The following is a 15984-nucleotide window of genomic DNA, read 5'->3' on the forward strand; positions in this document are numbered from 1 at the left end:
TCTCAGAAAAATCCAAGTGCTGAAGTAGGAGGCGGTCTTATCTGTGCACCACAGTAAGTTCATATATGACTGGCAAAGACTTCTATTCCAATATCGTCAATTAAGCACACAAGTTTATCTTCCTTCCCTTTTAGATCCTTATGTTAAAATTACCATAATGAGTGTTAGTCGCTCAGTCACATCTGACTCTTTGCAACCCCAAGGACTGGAGCCCACCAGGTTCATCTGTCCAAGGGATTCTCCAGGCAAGAATACTGGAGTGAGTTGCCATTCCCTTCTCCAGGGGATATTCCCGACCCAGAGATTTAACCCAGGTCTCCTGCATTGCCTGCAGGCAGGTTCTTTACCATCTGAGCTACGAGGAAGCCCCCCAAACTATGAGGGAGTAAACAAATATAGCAATAAAGAACAGGAGGAGGTTCCTCAGCAATGAATGATATCAACCCATATTTCTAGAGAGTAAATAAAGTAAAGAAAGAAACTTCAGCTTAGTGTGTGCACAAAGAAACTCAACAGCTGAGGAGGGGACTAATTTCCGCTGTAGAATCCTGGATGTAGAGTGGGACTTGGAAATGCCATATAAAGCAAGAGGAGGAAATGAAATCTTTTCAGACAAAAGTTAATCACCAAGAAAAGTAAAGTAAATCTACTAAAGTAAAATCTTTACTAAAGCAAATCCTAAACAATGCACTTTAGGCAGAAGTAAATGATTTCACATTGAAGCTGAGGATACAAGATAAGAAATAATATTTTTGTACATAAGTCATCACTGATCAAAACTAGAAGACAGAAGAGGAGAACAGATAAGCACGCAGGGATGATTAAGCCTCAATATAATTTCTGACTACCAAGTTCACCTTTCCTAAAACTGGATTTCTAGATACCTAAGAAATACTTTCACAGTTTCCTCAAAGAGGTCTTTGGTGCAAAGAATGAAAGGAAATCCTACAAAGAAAGATGAAGCCTAAGAAATCAGTCACAGACAAGAGGTAGTCAAGTAAAAGATAATAAATGTACCTAAAAGATGATGAAAGGGACTGGGAGGAAAAAGAAAGCAGACACAGTGCTGATTTACTAAGCATTCATATTCAAATAGTATAGAAATTAAGACCATGTGCTTTTGTACCAGATTTATAGAATTTTGTTACTTGCTCCAACATCACTAGTTAATCTCATCTATAAAATGAAAAACAACAGTTCTTGTCTCAGAGTTACAGTGAAGGAAAAGTCATATACAATCTCCACTGTAATAGGTAACTGTATTTCAAATTAAAGGTGTCTTTTTGAAGAATTTTAAACCTAAAATTTAAACTGAACCACAAGAGTATAGAAGATGAGAAAAATTACAACAGAAATAAACAAAATAAAGACTAACCTATATCATATATATCTATGCTGAACACACTACATAAACCTGCCTGCTTAACAAGAAATGTGTCCTTAGTCTGATGGGCCAGGATGGCATGGTGGCCGCCAGCAGAGGTGTTCACCTGGTGAAGTGTTCCCAACTGTGTCTGCCACCAGTGTCTGTGTCCTCAGGGTGAGCTGCAGGCAAGTCCCACCAGCCTTCCCTGCTGCTCTGGGAGACTCCCCAGGAGCAGCAGATGCTGGTTATTGAACTGCTGGTATCATGAGACTGGCTGACCAAAATTGAGAACTCGGACTTCAGAATCCCTGCTTTTTGATAGAGACGTTCTAGCTAAACGCTCAAATTAATGTGTTAAATATCAATACAAGAATACAGGAGCCAAAAAGACAAGTGGGGAAGGGGTCTGAGGGAGGGGGAGAGGGAAGGAAGAAGGGAAAAAGGAAGGGTGGGAAAGCTGGTTCTTGATGGTAATAATCACATCTAAGCAATAGCAAAGGTGATGGCAGCACTAGTAACTTAAATCTGCATCATTTCTATTACTTATAAACTGGTTTATCTATTCATAGATTATCTCTACAAATTCTCCTGACATGAACCTTCTGAGCTAGGTGCTGAATCTGTTGGATTCAAACAGTACCCAATGACTCCTTCTATATTTTCTTCACTTTATCAACTGGTAAACTTCCTGAAAAAGATTCAAACTGCTCATTTTTCTTTAAAAAGAAAATTTATGCATTGATGAAAGACATTAACACTTATAAAGAAGAATTAGTGACTTAGGTGACTTCCTTCTATAAATCATATAGGCTTATTATCAAGCTCATATAAAGCAAATATTCAAATTGCCTTCAAAATACCTAAAAGCAAATATGAGCTGTGGATTTTCATATCATTACTTCCTTCCATCCTCACCATCAACTGTAATCTGATGATACCTGGCTTTAAATATTGTTTTATCATCTTGTTATTTCATGCTCTCCCAGTATCTTTGAATGTTGTAGTAAGTTTTGTTCCTTAAATACAAAGCCAATAGTGGAGGGGAGAGGCTCAATCTTTTGAAGAAAAATTAGAATTAAAACACTGCCACGTATAATACAAAGTAAGTTGGCCACACGCATAAGTCAGAGCTGACATCTCAATTCCTTATTCTCTTTTCTGTTTTCATGCTCTCCATACAGTTGGCTTATATTCTGAGTCAATCAGTTTTCACTTTTATTTTTGAATCTATCACTTTTCATCTTTTCGTAAATCTATCAGAATCTTCCTCACTTACTAGATTTGAACTTAATTAGCTAACTCATATTAAACAGCTGTTAACATGATCAAGGATACCAATTTAACAGACAACTTAATATTAACAATGCTTTTCTCATTAGTATTAGCATAGTGCTCCATCCTCATCTCAGAGACAAGAAAATTCACTGAGATTAAGTAACCTTCCCAAAGTCTAAATAACTAAAAAGTAAAAGACCTAATGTTAGCACCCAGAACTATCTGATAATGCACTTAACCACTATATTATATTACTGGAGAAAATGGATTAGAGTATTGGCTAGGTCAAACAGTTAAAAATGTATACCATTCTCAACTAAAATACTACTAGTAAGTCTATACTGAATGGTCAAAATAGGAGGCTTGAAAGTGTACACTACCAAGTCAGGGTCCGCCCTTCCCCTCATCACAGTGATGACAATTACTAGGTTTAGTTTCCTTGTCGCAATGTAAGAGGCAACTTTACTGTGTGAATAGTAGTCAAGTGAAGGATAAATAGTATTTTAATTGTTTTCACATTAATTTGAAGAGGAAACTCAATCACATAAGACATAATAACATACAAATACCAGAAGCAAAGAATCGGTACCATAGCAATAAAGCCATCTGAACACTAATTTTAAAGGACAAAAATATTTTAAAGATTATTTTTCTATAGATTGATATTATTTCAATATTTCTATTTTTGATATTTTATATAGTGTACAAATATTTTGTTTCACAGTAGTATGAGACTTTTTAGTCACATGAGTTTCACTAACATAATGTCAAAGAAGGGGCATGATATTCTTTCCTTTAACAAGGTACCCACATTACTTATATGAAAAAGAGCAGGCTTTCTAAAACAAAAACAACTTAATTGACGAACACTATTTCTAACTCTAACTCTTACTTATGTCAAGTCATCTAATCAAACTCTTAATTTTCCCTTCTCAACTTTGAACATGTGTGGTAGTTACCTTTTTCTTACTGTTAACAATTGTTTTCACCTGAGACACTGAAGGAACGTAGACTCATACCAATATATAATCTACCTACAGAATACTTTTATATACAGCAATCTGATAAAGATTATTCCCCTCTCTTAATTCCTTTACAAAGTCACCTTAAACACTTTACTTGTTTTCATGACCTAAAACCTCATTTAGTGTTATCATGTCACTCCACCTGTATGCTAGTGGTTAGTATCATTAGAATTCTCTAGAAAACAACCCATCTTTAAGAACTGGTTGACAATTTGCTTTAATTTAGAAGGCTAAACAAATAAAGTTCATAGTACTGTATCAAATACAAGCAAAAATTAGGAAGTTCATCAAATTATCAAGGGATAAACACAAATGTAAATGCTGAGTTGCAACAAAACTAATAGTGACTAAAGGTTTTCATTATTTAGTATCTTAAGCACAAAATGTTAGGCTCTGTTATGTTGCTGACATATGTCATATGACAACATATGACATATGTTGCTGACATATGTCAACACAGAATAGCCAGTAGGACTTCTAAAAACATAAGTCAATTTGATAGTTACTAATGTCTCAAACTGCATACAAACACATATCATTTTCTTTCTCACTACTCAAATCAATCACCCAGCTAAATTATTTTAAAATTCTCACAGGAACACTGAAGTGCCTTGATTTTTTGTTTTAGATTTAAATTGCTAGATATAGGAGATAAATTTAGTATGAATCAAGCAACAGTAATCCTGGTTAAGATAAAAACACTACAAAAGTCAATTACAAACTACAAGGAGTTTCCAATAAAACTAAGTTCTAGGTAGAATTAAACATATTTAACAACAGGTTTAAACAGCTTAACTATTAATACTTCATTCAAACTATTTTTTTAAATTGGGATATTATGTTTAGACTCTTGCAATTTTTGATTTACAAAAGGACAGTTCCAGGGACAAACTGGTGGTATTTGTTTTTTAATATATATTACATTTCCATTATTAAATTTTGACTTACCTGGAAGGAAGTAGCACTAGAAAAGTTCTACTGAAAATTTTCTGTCTTCCTCAGGAACATAGCTATTTTAAATGTTGCAATGGGGATAACAATATTTGGGAACCCAGGGCATAAATTAAGAAAGGAATAGTGAAGTGTAACACAGTGAAAGTTTCATTGTATTCCTATGGGAAGTACTGGGAATTTAACAATTAATCAAGTCACAGTTTTTTTTCCTAATGCAGACACACTTTTTAGTTTACCTAAGACACAGTAAAGAGTACATCGTCCTTTTAAACATCTTTTCAACTAATGCTCAAAATCCTTAGACCAACTCTGAAACAGCAGAACCAAAATCTTTATATTAATACATTTTATGCTCAATATTTTCAAAAATGTATTTCTAAATCATTTCTAAAATTATTAACCAAGGATCAGTACCAGTAGTATCTATAGGTAGTTTTATATGACAATGCTCACTAACATTCTTGATTTTATTTACTTTCATTTTAATCAAATTCAAATTATTCCTAATTTCTTAAGAGATTTTATTTAACACCTTGCAGGTGGTTCTATATTCTTATGCAATCAGCTGTTCCCAGAAAAACTGAATAATAAGGAAACATACCTAAGAGAGGAGCTTGGGAGATTTTTTTGGTTGGGTATGTGTGTGTCTGGGCGTGTAGGCCTGGGGAGAGTGGTAGAAATACTAATTTGCAATACAGAAAAAACAATGCCATTCACATGGTTCTAACAAAAGTGTCTGACCACCCCCACCCCCACCCTCAAGAAGCCCTTAAATATATTGGGAGATCAAAAGAAACAAAATAATTCCCCCAGCATATCACCCCCAAATACAATAAAGAACAGCACAGGAAGTGGCAAAGTTTAAAATAATGCCTTTATCATTAGGACTATTATGCTGTCATAAGCCACGATCCTTTTGTTTTGGTAAATTGCTTATTTTCAACAGAAAAACACAAGAATGTGTGTACAAGTTCCAAAGCGGATGCAGCGCCTCTGAATTTGGTATCAAATAATTAAATTTATTTTTCAGATATCAAATCTTCATATTTTAAATTATTCCATTATTTTAAACTTCACTTGAATCTCTAAAAAGCTAATTAAGTTACTCTAAGTGCAGTTTAATCTTCTGTAGATGCTATCAAATTAAACTTTCAGCAGTTTTAAAGAAAAGGGAGTCATTACCAGAAAAACTGTCAAGATTTGACAACCAAAAAGGCAAATAATTTCAAACATAGACTAGTTCTAGGCAAAATTTATACAATTACTTTTAATACTCTCTATGGAGAACCATTTTCATTAAAAAAATTATTTTTATAGCACACTATGATTAAAAGTACTTATCTTTCCAGTTAAGTTTTCAACTTTGAAAAACTATAAATTGAGTTAAACTAAATTTTTTGTTTCAACAGATTATCAAGCTGCTCTCCAAATGATATCAATTCATTACATTTAACTTACTTTAAAAACTCATATCTGAATATATTTAATGGTACTAATATGTATAATTATCCAAATCAAGCTTTTCTTCTGTCCCCAATATCTTTTTTTAAAGTGCTACCTTTTTTTTATAGCTTAGCACATCAAAAACAGGTATTTAAAAGATAAAGTTTAATTCTAGCCTACTATTTTAAAAAACACAAATATGAAACCTAAAAATAACATTTTATACCCCTCAACAATAGATCAAAAATTACTTACCCCATACACCCGCAGCTAAAGATTTATTCTGATTTGGTTCTCTCTCATATTCAGGATTTAGAGATGGCTGGAAAAAAAAAGGTGGAATAAAAAGAACAAATGTTTAAACTAATCATATTTAAGAAAAAAATTCCTTTTAAAAGTAATCTCAAGAATATACTGACAAATTTGACACAATGAACTCTTAACAACTAAACACTAATTATTCATAAATCTTACTTTCTACTTATTGTAACAATTAAAATGGTTAATATCTATACTCACGCTAAGTTGAAAAAAACAAGATAAGTGTCTTTAAATGTTCTCCTCATCCTTAATTACATGAAGAAAAAATGTTAAAAAAAATAAGAAAGCAAATGTAGGAGAAGGCAGTCTTTGCATCAATATGAGAAACCATCCTTTCTTAGCATAAGGTTAAGAGCAGACAAGAGGAAATCAGACCATTCCTTAATTCTTCTGTTAGGTTTCCATCACTGAATGCTTTAGTTAACAAGCTCATACTCAAAGCAAAGTACAAGTTTATTACTTCAAATAGTGATGCTCAGGTTATTAAAAGGAAACTGAGCTGAGCGCTGAATGTGTACTCTAAGATTAGCTTAGTAGATGTTTGCTCTTTAGAAAAGGGAAATTATCTAAACTTCTATGAAGAATAATATGACAAATTTATCCAAAGTTTAAAAAAACCACATGGTGAGACACAGGAATAAGTAGATGTAAGGAATGAAGAAGACTGGGGAAGGAAAGAGTTATCTACAGAAAGTCTCACGAAATGTAAAGACTAAAGATAACTGAACCAAAATAAATAAATAAAAATTAAAAAATAATTGAACCTGTCAAGTGTGATCTCTGGAGAAAATGATATGTGCTGATAAAATCTCCTGAGAGATTTGATGCTTAAATAGCACTTGTAGAAACCTCATTCGTATTAAAATTACAAGCAACTTACAAAATCCTCAGCCTCAAACTGCTTGCGTTCTCTCTTGTCGTCTTTCCTCCCTGTCTCACTGTCAGGTATGTTGTTTTCATGAAGTCCTTGGCTTTTTCCAGAATGGAAAATACTGCTACGAGAACGGGAACTTCCACCATGGTATCCCCCTCGATGATTTATGTTTTCAGTACCATTTCTTCCATGTGTACGCCATCCATTTTTTTCTTTCCTTCCAAAGTTACCTTTTAAAAATAATGGCAAAGTATTACAAATTCAAAGATGGTTATGCTTAAAGACTCAATCACAATCAAAACAATTCTTGCAAGAATGTGAACAAAATTCTTCTTAAACTCTACTATTTCTCAGCAACTTACCTCCATTAGGACGTCCAATACCAGAATCAAAGCCATCTGAAGAGTTGTGTCGTCGGCGGTTCACATCATAACGATTTTCTGTCCATGAAAAGTTTTCAGAATGCTTTTCAAAATTCAGTGACGACTGAAACAAATTATAAGCATACAGATAAACATACATATAAAATTTGACTAACTTTAGAAACTAGTAATAAACTGGCTTAATTAATTCCCAAGAATTTTAAATGGTTAAGAAGAATATTTTATAATTATTTCAATGTGTTTGGTAACTGAAAACTTGTAAGAGGGATTCCACTGTTCATCTATTTTTTCTACTTAAGATAAACGAGAGCACCATTCTTAAAGAGTTTAACAACTACATTCACCGGAAAACTTCAAAGGTAAAGCCACTGTAAAGGCATCACAACAAATATAGTACACTTCTTTTAAAATAAAACATAGCATCGTGTATTTCACATTCTTTGATTTAAATAGCTCAAGGTTTTCTTCAAGATCAGAAAATTATGGTGAATGAAGCTACAGTTCTATTTTAAATTCTCTACAGATTTATTTCCAAACTGCTCTTCCCCAAAACAAGTGTTTTTAAAAATCTGTCCAAGGAAGAATGTTGTAAAAACAATTATTACAATTCTCTCCAGGACAAACAGAAAAGCTCCTCAGTTTTAATACAAACACACTGCACACACTCTTTACATTTAACTAGGCTCCTCCACATGGCCACTGTGGGACTTACTGGTGCAAGTTCCCCTACTGCTCCTGGCTTCATCCTCATGCTGCTTCTATGAAGCATGAAGGACAAAGCCCTTCATCTGTCTTCCACCAGCATCCATGAAACAACAGTGACAACCTGGCTTGCTAAGCTTTTAAGTAGGGTAAAAACCCAAACACTTCACAACCCTATCAGTTATGGTGATGAAGATACCATGCTCTCAAAGCTAAAACTTTCTAGAAAAACAAGGGTAGGGTCTCTTAGGCCAGACGGGGGCACAGGATAAGATTCTTCAGGACCTGGCAACAATTATTCTCATCCAAATGATGGGTAGAAGTAAAGGTTCCATTGTTTAGCAACTAAGTAAGTGGCAAGGGGCAGGACTGAAGCAAGATGTCCAAATAGTGCTTTAATGATGAAACTCTCCTCTGAGTAGAAGGAAGAGATGTATTATCATGAGATGGGGTCCCATCTGAAAGGCAATACGGCTGCAGCTGCTGAAGTCAAGAGGTCACCAAAGCTGAACAGCAATGAGAATAGAGAGTTTGGGAAAGACTGAAAATATTAGAAGTCAATTTGTTAAGGCCAAACTGCTACTGACATTGGAAACAAAGAAAAATGCAAAGCCTAGCTTTCTGGAGTGGATGTATTCTGTGCTCTTTGTACTTTCTGACTCCTTTCTTCCCCACATCAAACTCAGCTGCTTTAACAAGAAAGTCAGTGTGCGCCAGAACTTAAGGCAAGAAAGAAACAAACTCTTATAGTTCTCTTACACACAGGTACCCAAGTTACCATCCTACCCACTCCCATGGAGGGGAGACAGCATCAAGCACAAGAGTAACTCAAACTTTTCCATACAGGGCAAAGCCATGGCATTGTGGTATATGGGGGCATGAAAGGTCCCAGTCTGGGGTGTTTCCTGGGGCCAGGAGGTACATAAAAGAGAAATCAACACCAATCTTGGCTTGAGAAGCCACAAGAGAAAAAGCCTCCAGGCCACCCACGCAACCCCCAAAGGAACAGTCTCACCCTCCACCCTGAACTTTCCCACATTCCATGCTAAAGAAATCATGAGTGGTCCTGAAAGCTTAGACTGTAACTCTGATATGCATATATATACTAAACTCCTTAGTCTAGGCAAGAACATACAACTGAGAAAACAAGTGGTGCTGGGAAAACTGGTCAACCACTTGTAAAAGAATGAAACTAGAACACTTTCTAACACCATACACAAAAATAAACTCAAAATGGATTAAAGATCTAAATGTAAGACCAGAAACTATAAAACTCCTAGAGGAAAACATAACCAAAACACTCTCTGACATAAATCACAGCAAGATCCTCTATGACCCACCTCCCAGAGTAATGGATATAAACGCAAAAATAAACAAATGGGACCTAATTAAACTTAAAAGCTTTTCACAATGAAGGAAACCATAAGCAAAGTGAAAAGACAGCCTTCAGAATCGGAGAAAATAAGAGCAAACAAAGCAACTGACAAAGAATTAATCTCAAAAATATACAAGCAGCTCATGCAGCTCAATTCCAGAAAAATAAACAACCTAATCAAAAAATGGGCCAAAGAACTAAACAGACACTTCTCCAAAGAAGACATACAGATGGCTAACAAACACATGAAAAGATGCTCAACATCACTCATTATGAGAGAAATACAAATCAAAACCACAATGAGGTACCATCTCACGCCGGTCAGAATGGCTGCAATCAAAAAGCCTACAAACAATAAATGCTGGAGAAGGTGCAGAGAAAAAGGAACCCTCTTACACTGTTGGTGGGAATGCAAACTAGTACAGCTACTATAGAGAACAGTGTGGAGAGTCCTTAAAACACTGGAAATAGAACTGCCATACGACCCAGCCATCCCACTGCTGGGCATACACACTGAGGAAACCAGAATTGAAAGAGACACGTGTACCGCACTGCTCATTGCAGCACTATTTACAATAGCCAGGACATGGAAGCAACCTAGATGTCCATCGACAGACGAACGGATAAGAAACCTGTGGTACATATAGACAATGGAATATTACTCAGCTATTAAAAAGAATACATTTGACTCAGTTCTAATGAAGTGGATGAAACTGGAGCCTATTATACAGAGTGAAGTAAGTCAGAAAGAAAAACATCAATATAGTATATTAACGCATATATGCGCAATTTAGAAGGATGGTAACGATGACCCTATATGTGAGACAGCAAAAGAGACAACAGATGTAAAGAACAGACTCTTGGACTCTGTGGGAGAAGGCGAGGGTGGGATGATTTGAGAGAACAGCATTGAAACATGTATATGACCTTATGGGAAATAAATCGTCAGTCCAGGTTTGATGCATGAGATAGGGTGCTCAGGGCCAGAGCACTGGGATGACCCTGAGGGATGGGATGGGGAGGGAGGTGGGTTCAGTTTGGGGAACACATGTACACCCATGGCTGATTCATGTCAATGTATGGCCAAAACCACTGAATATTGTAAAGGAATTAGCCTCCAATTAAATAAATTAATTTAAATAAATAAATAAACAAACACCTTAGTCTGTGTGCCCAGGGTGGGAATGGACCCTAGTATCCCAACATGGCTGATAAAATTTGGAAAAATCTCAGCAGTAAGAGTGGGAAATTAAAATGATCCTACAGGTGGAGCCACTAGGCCAATTCAATGTACCAGTGTGTTTTATAGTTGGTGCTAATGTTACATGCTTGTACTAAAAATGCTCTAGATTCTCCCATTCAGGAAATGTCACAGGTTGACAGATGATTCCCATCCCCTTCAAAATGGTCTAATAAAAAGTACAGCTTCCAGAAGGAAAGAAAATAAAATCATATGTGGCTGAAGACTTGGCTCTGCAGTATTCAGAAAGACTATTTTCCAATACAGCAATGCCATCTTCCTGACACACACACCAAGTACACACTCCTTTTAAAAACTGAGTTCCCCTGGTAGCCTAGTGGTTAGGATTCCAGGCTTTCACTGCCATGGCCAAGGTTCAGTGTTCAATCCCTAGTCGGCCAAAAAAAAGAATGTGGCTCCTGCCATAATGCTGAGCTCTTACTGAAAGCAAACTTAAACTAAGGACTAACCAATAAAAGAACCCAAGAGGGCTCTTGATCAAATGGAAATCATGTGTTCAACAACACAGCTGGCCTCACCCTTGAAGTGCCAACCATAAACTTGCAGTATACTTTATTCCCCTTCTTGCCACCATGACAAGCCAGTGTTTCAATAAGCTCTCAAATCAGAAAAGTTCCCCTAAATGACTGAGCCTGGTTCACTGATAGTTCAGCTAAGTTAAAAGATGTTGGCACACACAGTAGCCACCCAGCCCCAACAACTCTGGAAAACCAAATGGGTAAGTGCCAATCACCTCAATGGAATAAAGCTATGATCCCTGCCTTAGATATTCTTAAGGACAAGACATTTTATATTTTTCTAACTCTTGTGTTGTTGCCAATGGCCTCATCATCTATCACTGAAAAACTATAGACTAGCCAATTAAAAACATCTCTTGGGGTCACACATGATGGGAAATTGCAGCTGCTGCTGAGACAATCTGAGTCATTCGTGTTGATTCAGTAAGGCTTGCTATCTGATGAGAGTGAATGGCATTGAGAGTGACTGAAATTAGAATGCTGATCAAATCTTCAGCATACCACCTAGACCCATTATCACACCAGACATGAAACACACCCACTATCACAGACTGGTTACAAAAGAAAGGACTTTATCTTTCTGATGCAGAAACCTCTACCGCATGCCAGCTTGTGACTCCTGCCAAAAGCTGGTCCATGTGTCTCACTGTAAAGAACACCACATCACACGGAACTACATCAAAGATCTGACTTCTTCATGGAGTCCTCAACAGAGTTGCATCACTACTGAAACTTTTTCAGGTTACATTATTACTGCTGCAGTCTGATGGGCTAACTCTGGTCACAGTATTGTGTCTCCTGAAATTAATTCATGTAATGGGTATATTCCAGACCAGAACAGTCCATTAAACAGTGCATCTTTTGTCAAAAAGGTCATCCTGCAATGAATTAATATTCAAAGTACTCAATGGTGTTTCATACTATTATTCACAAGTATAGACAAGCATTTTAACAGTCCCCTCAAAATTCAACTCAGAACCATTTATACTACACCTCTATACCCCTTCATCTCTTCCCACATCTTAGTAAGATGAATGAATGCAGCATAACCAAAAGGGGATCATCTCCTCTTGGCCACTTCTTGTGTAGTAATCAGGATGACAGAAGTGGAAGAGTTATGACAGTAAACAGACTTACACTAAAAATTCTGCTCTGATTATCCCTAGATATAATGTTTCTTTCTTTTCCCTAAGAACAACTACAGGCCAGGCCAACCCACAGGGTGATGGCTAACCAAAATGGAATTCAAACAAATCTAGTTTGGCCATCTGGATTCTCCTGTTGAACTGGCATGGTCCTAGACATGTAGACAACAGCCATTTGCTTGTGTACACTTCTCACGGAGTCCCTGCCTACAGTATCCAAAGTAGACAAAGGTGAGGGTGAGATATCTTTAAAATGCGGTCTCTGAAAATTATTTAAAAATGCCCCTGTCCCACTCACATCCAGTTCCTCTAGATTAAAATATCTAGGTACAAGGAGAGTTTTTAAGTGAAGTTAGAGCTATGGGAATGCGACACACTGCATACAGATTACATGGCTATAGAGGGAGAGCAAAAACCCTAGCAATTGGGAGAAGAAACATCTTTAACACCAGAAAGCACAGGTACAAAGGAGAACAATTAATGATCTCCTTATCCCTTGGAACAAGGGCCCCCAACACGCCAGGCCATGGACCACTACAGGCCTATGGCTTTTAAGGAACTAAGCCACAAGCACGTGAGCAGTGGGTGAGTGAGAGAAGCTTCAACTGTATTTACAGCTGCTCCCCATCATTCACATTACTGCCTGAGCACCACCTCCTGTCAGATCAGTGACAGCATTAAATTCTCAAAGGATTGCGAACCCTACCATGAACCATGCACAGAACGGACCTAAGTTTCACACTCCTTATGAGAATCTAATGCCTAATGATCTGAGGTGGAGCTGAGATGGTGATGCTAGCACTGGGGAGCAGCTGCAAATACAGATTACCATTAGCAGAGAGGTCTGACTGCACAGTGAAAGTCGCTCAGTCCTGTCCAACTCTTTGTGACCCCACAGACTATACAGTCCATGGAATTCTCCAGGCCAGAATACTGGAGTGAGTAGCCTTTCCCTTCTCTAGGGGATTTTCCCAACCCAGGGATCGAACTCAGGTCCCCGCACTGCAGGTGGATTCTTTGCCAGCTGAGCCACAAGGTATGGACTCCTGACTGCACAGAGACCATAATAAATCAACCGCTTGCAGATTATCATCAAAACCCTATCAGTGAATGTCAAGTCACAACAGGGCCGCATCTGGTGGCAGGCTTTATAGTGGCAATAATGCACTTCGTCTCATGAGACCTGGAAGTCTCATCTTCTGCCAGCATCCATCAAACAGTAACAAGCTAGCTTATTACAGTTATCTTGAAAGCAGGATAAAATTTCAGACCTTTCAGACTCTGACATATAGCCAGCATAGTAAAATATGAATAAGAAACACAAAACAGGATTGAAAATATAGAAAGAAAACTGCTATTTTTGTGAATGATTGATTTTCCACATTAAAAATCCCAAAAGCATTAAAGTAAAAATTAATCAATGTTGCTAGAAACAACATTAATACTTCAAGATACAATATATATGCTAGAAAGACTTAATAAGAAAGCGTTTTAAAATAGCATTTAAGGTAGCAACAAATAGGAACCTCCCTGGTGGTCCAGTGGCTAAGACTCCATGCTCCCAAAGCAGGTACCCAGGTTTCATTCTTGGTCAGGGAATTAGATCACACATTGCACAACTAAGACCAAAAATCCTGCATTTCACAACTTAGAGCCAGCACAGCCAAATAAATAAGACTTTTACAGAAAGAAAAAAAAAAAGGAACAACTACTATAAAGCAATTGAATATGTTGGGTACGTGTGTGTGTGTGTGTGTGTGTGTGTGTGTGTGTGTGTAGAGAGAGAGAGAAATACTTGGGTGACTGAAAAAGAACTATGCAATTTTATGTAAAACAGTTAAAGATCACACACAGACATACATACACACACACACTCTCTTTTTCTCTCCCCCGCCAAACCAGTACTCCCCTCAAAAAGGCAGCCCAGAAGAAATAATAAACAAAGAATGTGAATAGGCAATTCACAGAAACATAACCCAATGTCCAAGAAACAGTAAAAATACATTTCATAACAAAGACTGGAAAAATGTTAACCCTGATAATCTGACAAAGTCTTGACGAGAGTACAAAGTAAAAAGAATAGTTATGTACAGCATGCTATGCTATGCTAAGTCACTTCAGTCGTGTCCGACTCTGTGCGACCCCATAGACGGCAGCCCACCAGGCTCCCCCATCCCTGGGATTCTCCAGGCAAGAACACTGGAGTGGGTTGCCATTTCCTTCTCCAATGCATGACAGTGAAAAGTGAAAGTGAAGTCGCTCAGTCATGTCCGACCCTCAGCAACCCCATGGGCTGCAGCCTACCAGACTCCTCCATCCATGGGATTTTCCAGGCAAGAGTACTAGAGTGGGGTGCCACTGCCTTCTCCGATGTACAGCATACAGGAGTATAAATCAGTATACCAGATGGAAAAGAAATTTGGCAGTATGGAACTGAATTCCAGCAATTTTTCTTCCAACTATAGGTAAGAGCCTTGCCATTTAAAATGTGGTCCAGAGACAAGCAGAATCAACAATACTTTGAAGATTGTCAGGACTAGGACCCCATCAGAGATTTACTGAAACTAGAATCTGCATTTTAACAAAATCCCCAGGTTACTTTCATAGCCATTGAAGTCTGAGAAGCAGGAGTCTAAAGAATTCTTATCCATGCATGCTAGGAGACAGTAAAAGAATAGTCAGTACAGTATTCATTATAGAGTTCAGTTCAGTTCAGTCGCTCAGTCTTGTCCAACTTTTTGCAACCCCATGAACCACAGCACGCCAGGCCTCCCTTTCCATCACCAACTCCCGGAGTCCACCGAAACCCATGTCCAGTGAGTTGGTGATGCCATCCGACCATCTTATCCTGTCGTCCCCTTCTCCTGCCCTCAATCCTTCCCAGCGATATAAACAATCTCAACTTAATGAGACAAACACACTGTGATACAGAGGCAAAAAATAGAATACAGAGTTTTGAGGCTCCCCTGGTGGTTCAGACTGAAGAATCCACCTGAAATGCAGGAGACTCAGGAACAGTTTTTAAGGTAATTACAGCAAATCTGCAGATATCAACATGGGGGGAAATCTAAAAGATATAAATAACAAATATAAAAACAAGGTTCAGAATATAAATGTTAATCATTTATATTAATGTTCTATATATACAGAAAACTCTTTTGATATTCACATACCTAGTAACAATATAAGAACATGCACTGAGAATATCTCTGGGGAAAAAACGAAGACAGAAAAAAGACTGTGAAGAAGTCAACAGCAGACTTCAATTGTTTATTTCCATAAGAGACACAAAGATAAAACTGCAAAATGTTATGATGTGACTTATTCTCCATGTTTCTCTGT

General features: G+C 37.2%; 1 protein-coding gene across 9 annotated transcripts in view; it reads right to left on the reverse strand.

The window, feature by feature from the left end:
• Nucleotides 1–15984, reverse strand: part of GPBP1 (GC-rich promoter binding protein 1) — a 65756-nt gene that overhangs the window by 11446 nt on the left and 38326 nt on the right. For 8 of the 9 annotated variants that reach the window (XM_055555031.1, XM_055555035.1, XM_055555033.1 and 5 more), the window contains 4 exons: nucleotides 7621–7744; nucleotides 7265–7488; nucleotides 6319–6385; nucleotides 5222–5281 (listed from right to left, as the gene is read on the reverse strand). In XM_055555031.1, coding sequence (XP_055411006.1) covers nucleotides 5222–5281; nucleotides 6319–6385; nucleotides 7265–7488; nucleotides 7621–7744 — 475 coding nt within the window. The remainder of the gene's footprint in view (nucleotides 1–5221; nucleotides 5282–6318; nucleotides 6386–7264; nucleotides 7489–7620; nucleotides 7745–15984) is intronic. The other variant, XM_055555036.1, reaches the window with a different exon arrangement.

Source organism: Bubalus kerabau, chromosome 18, assembly GCF_029407905.1.
Source record: "Bubalus kerabau isolate K-KA32 ecotype Philippines breed swamp buffalo chromosome 18, PCC_UOA_SB_1v2, whole genome shotgun sequence".
In the NCBI taxonomy this organism is placed as follows: Eukaryota; Metazoa; Chordata; class Mammalia; order Artiodactyla; family Bovidae; genus Bubalus; species Bubalus kerabau.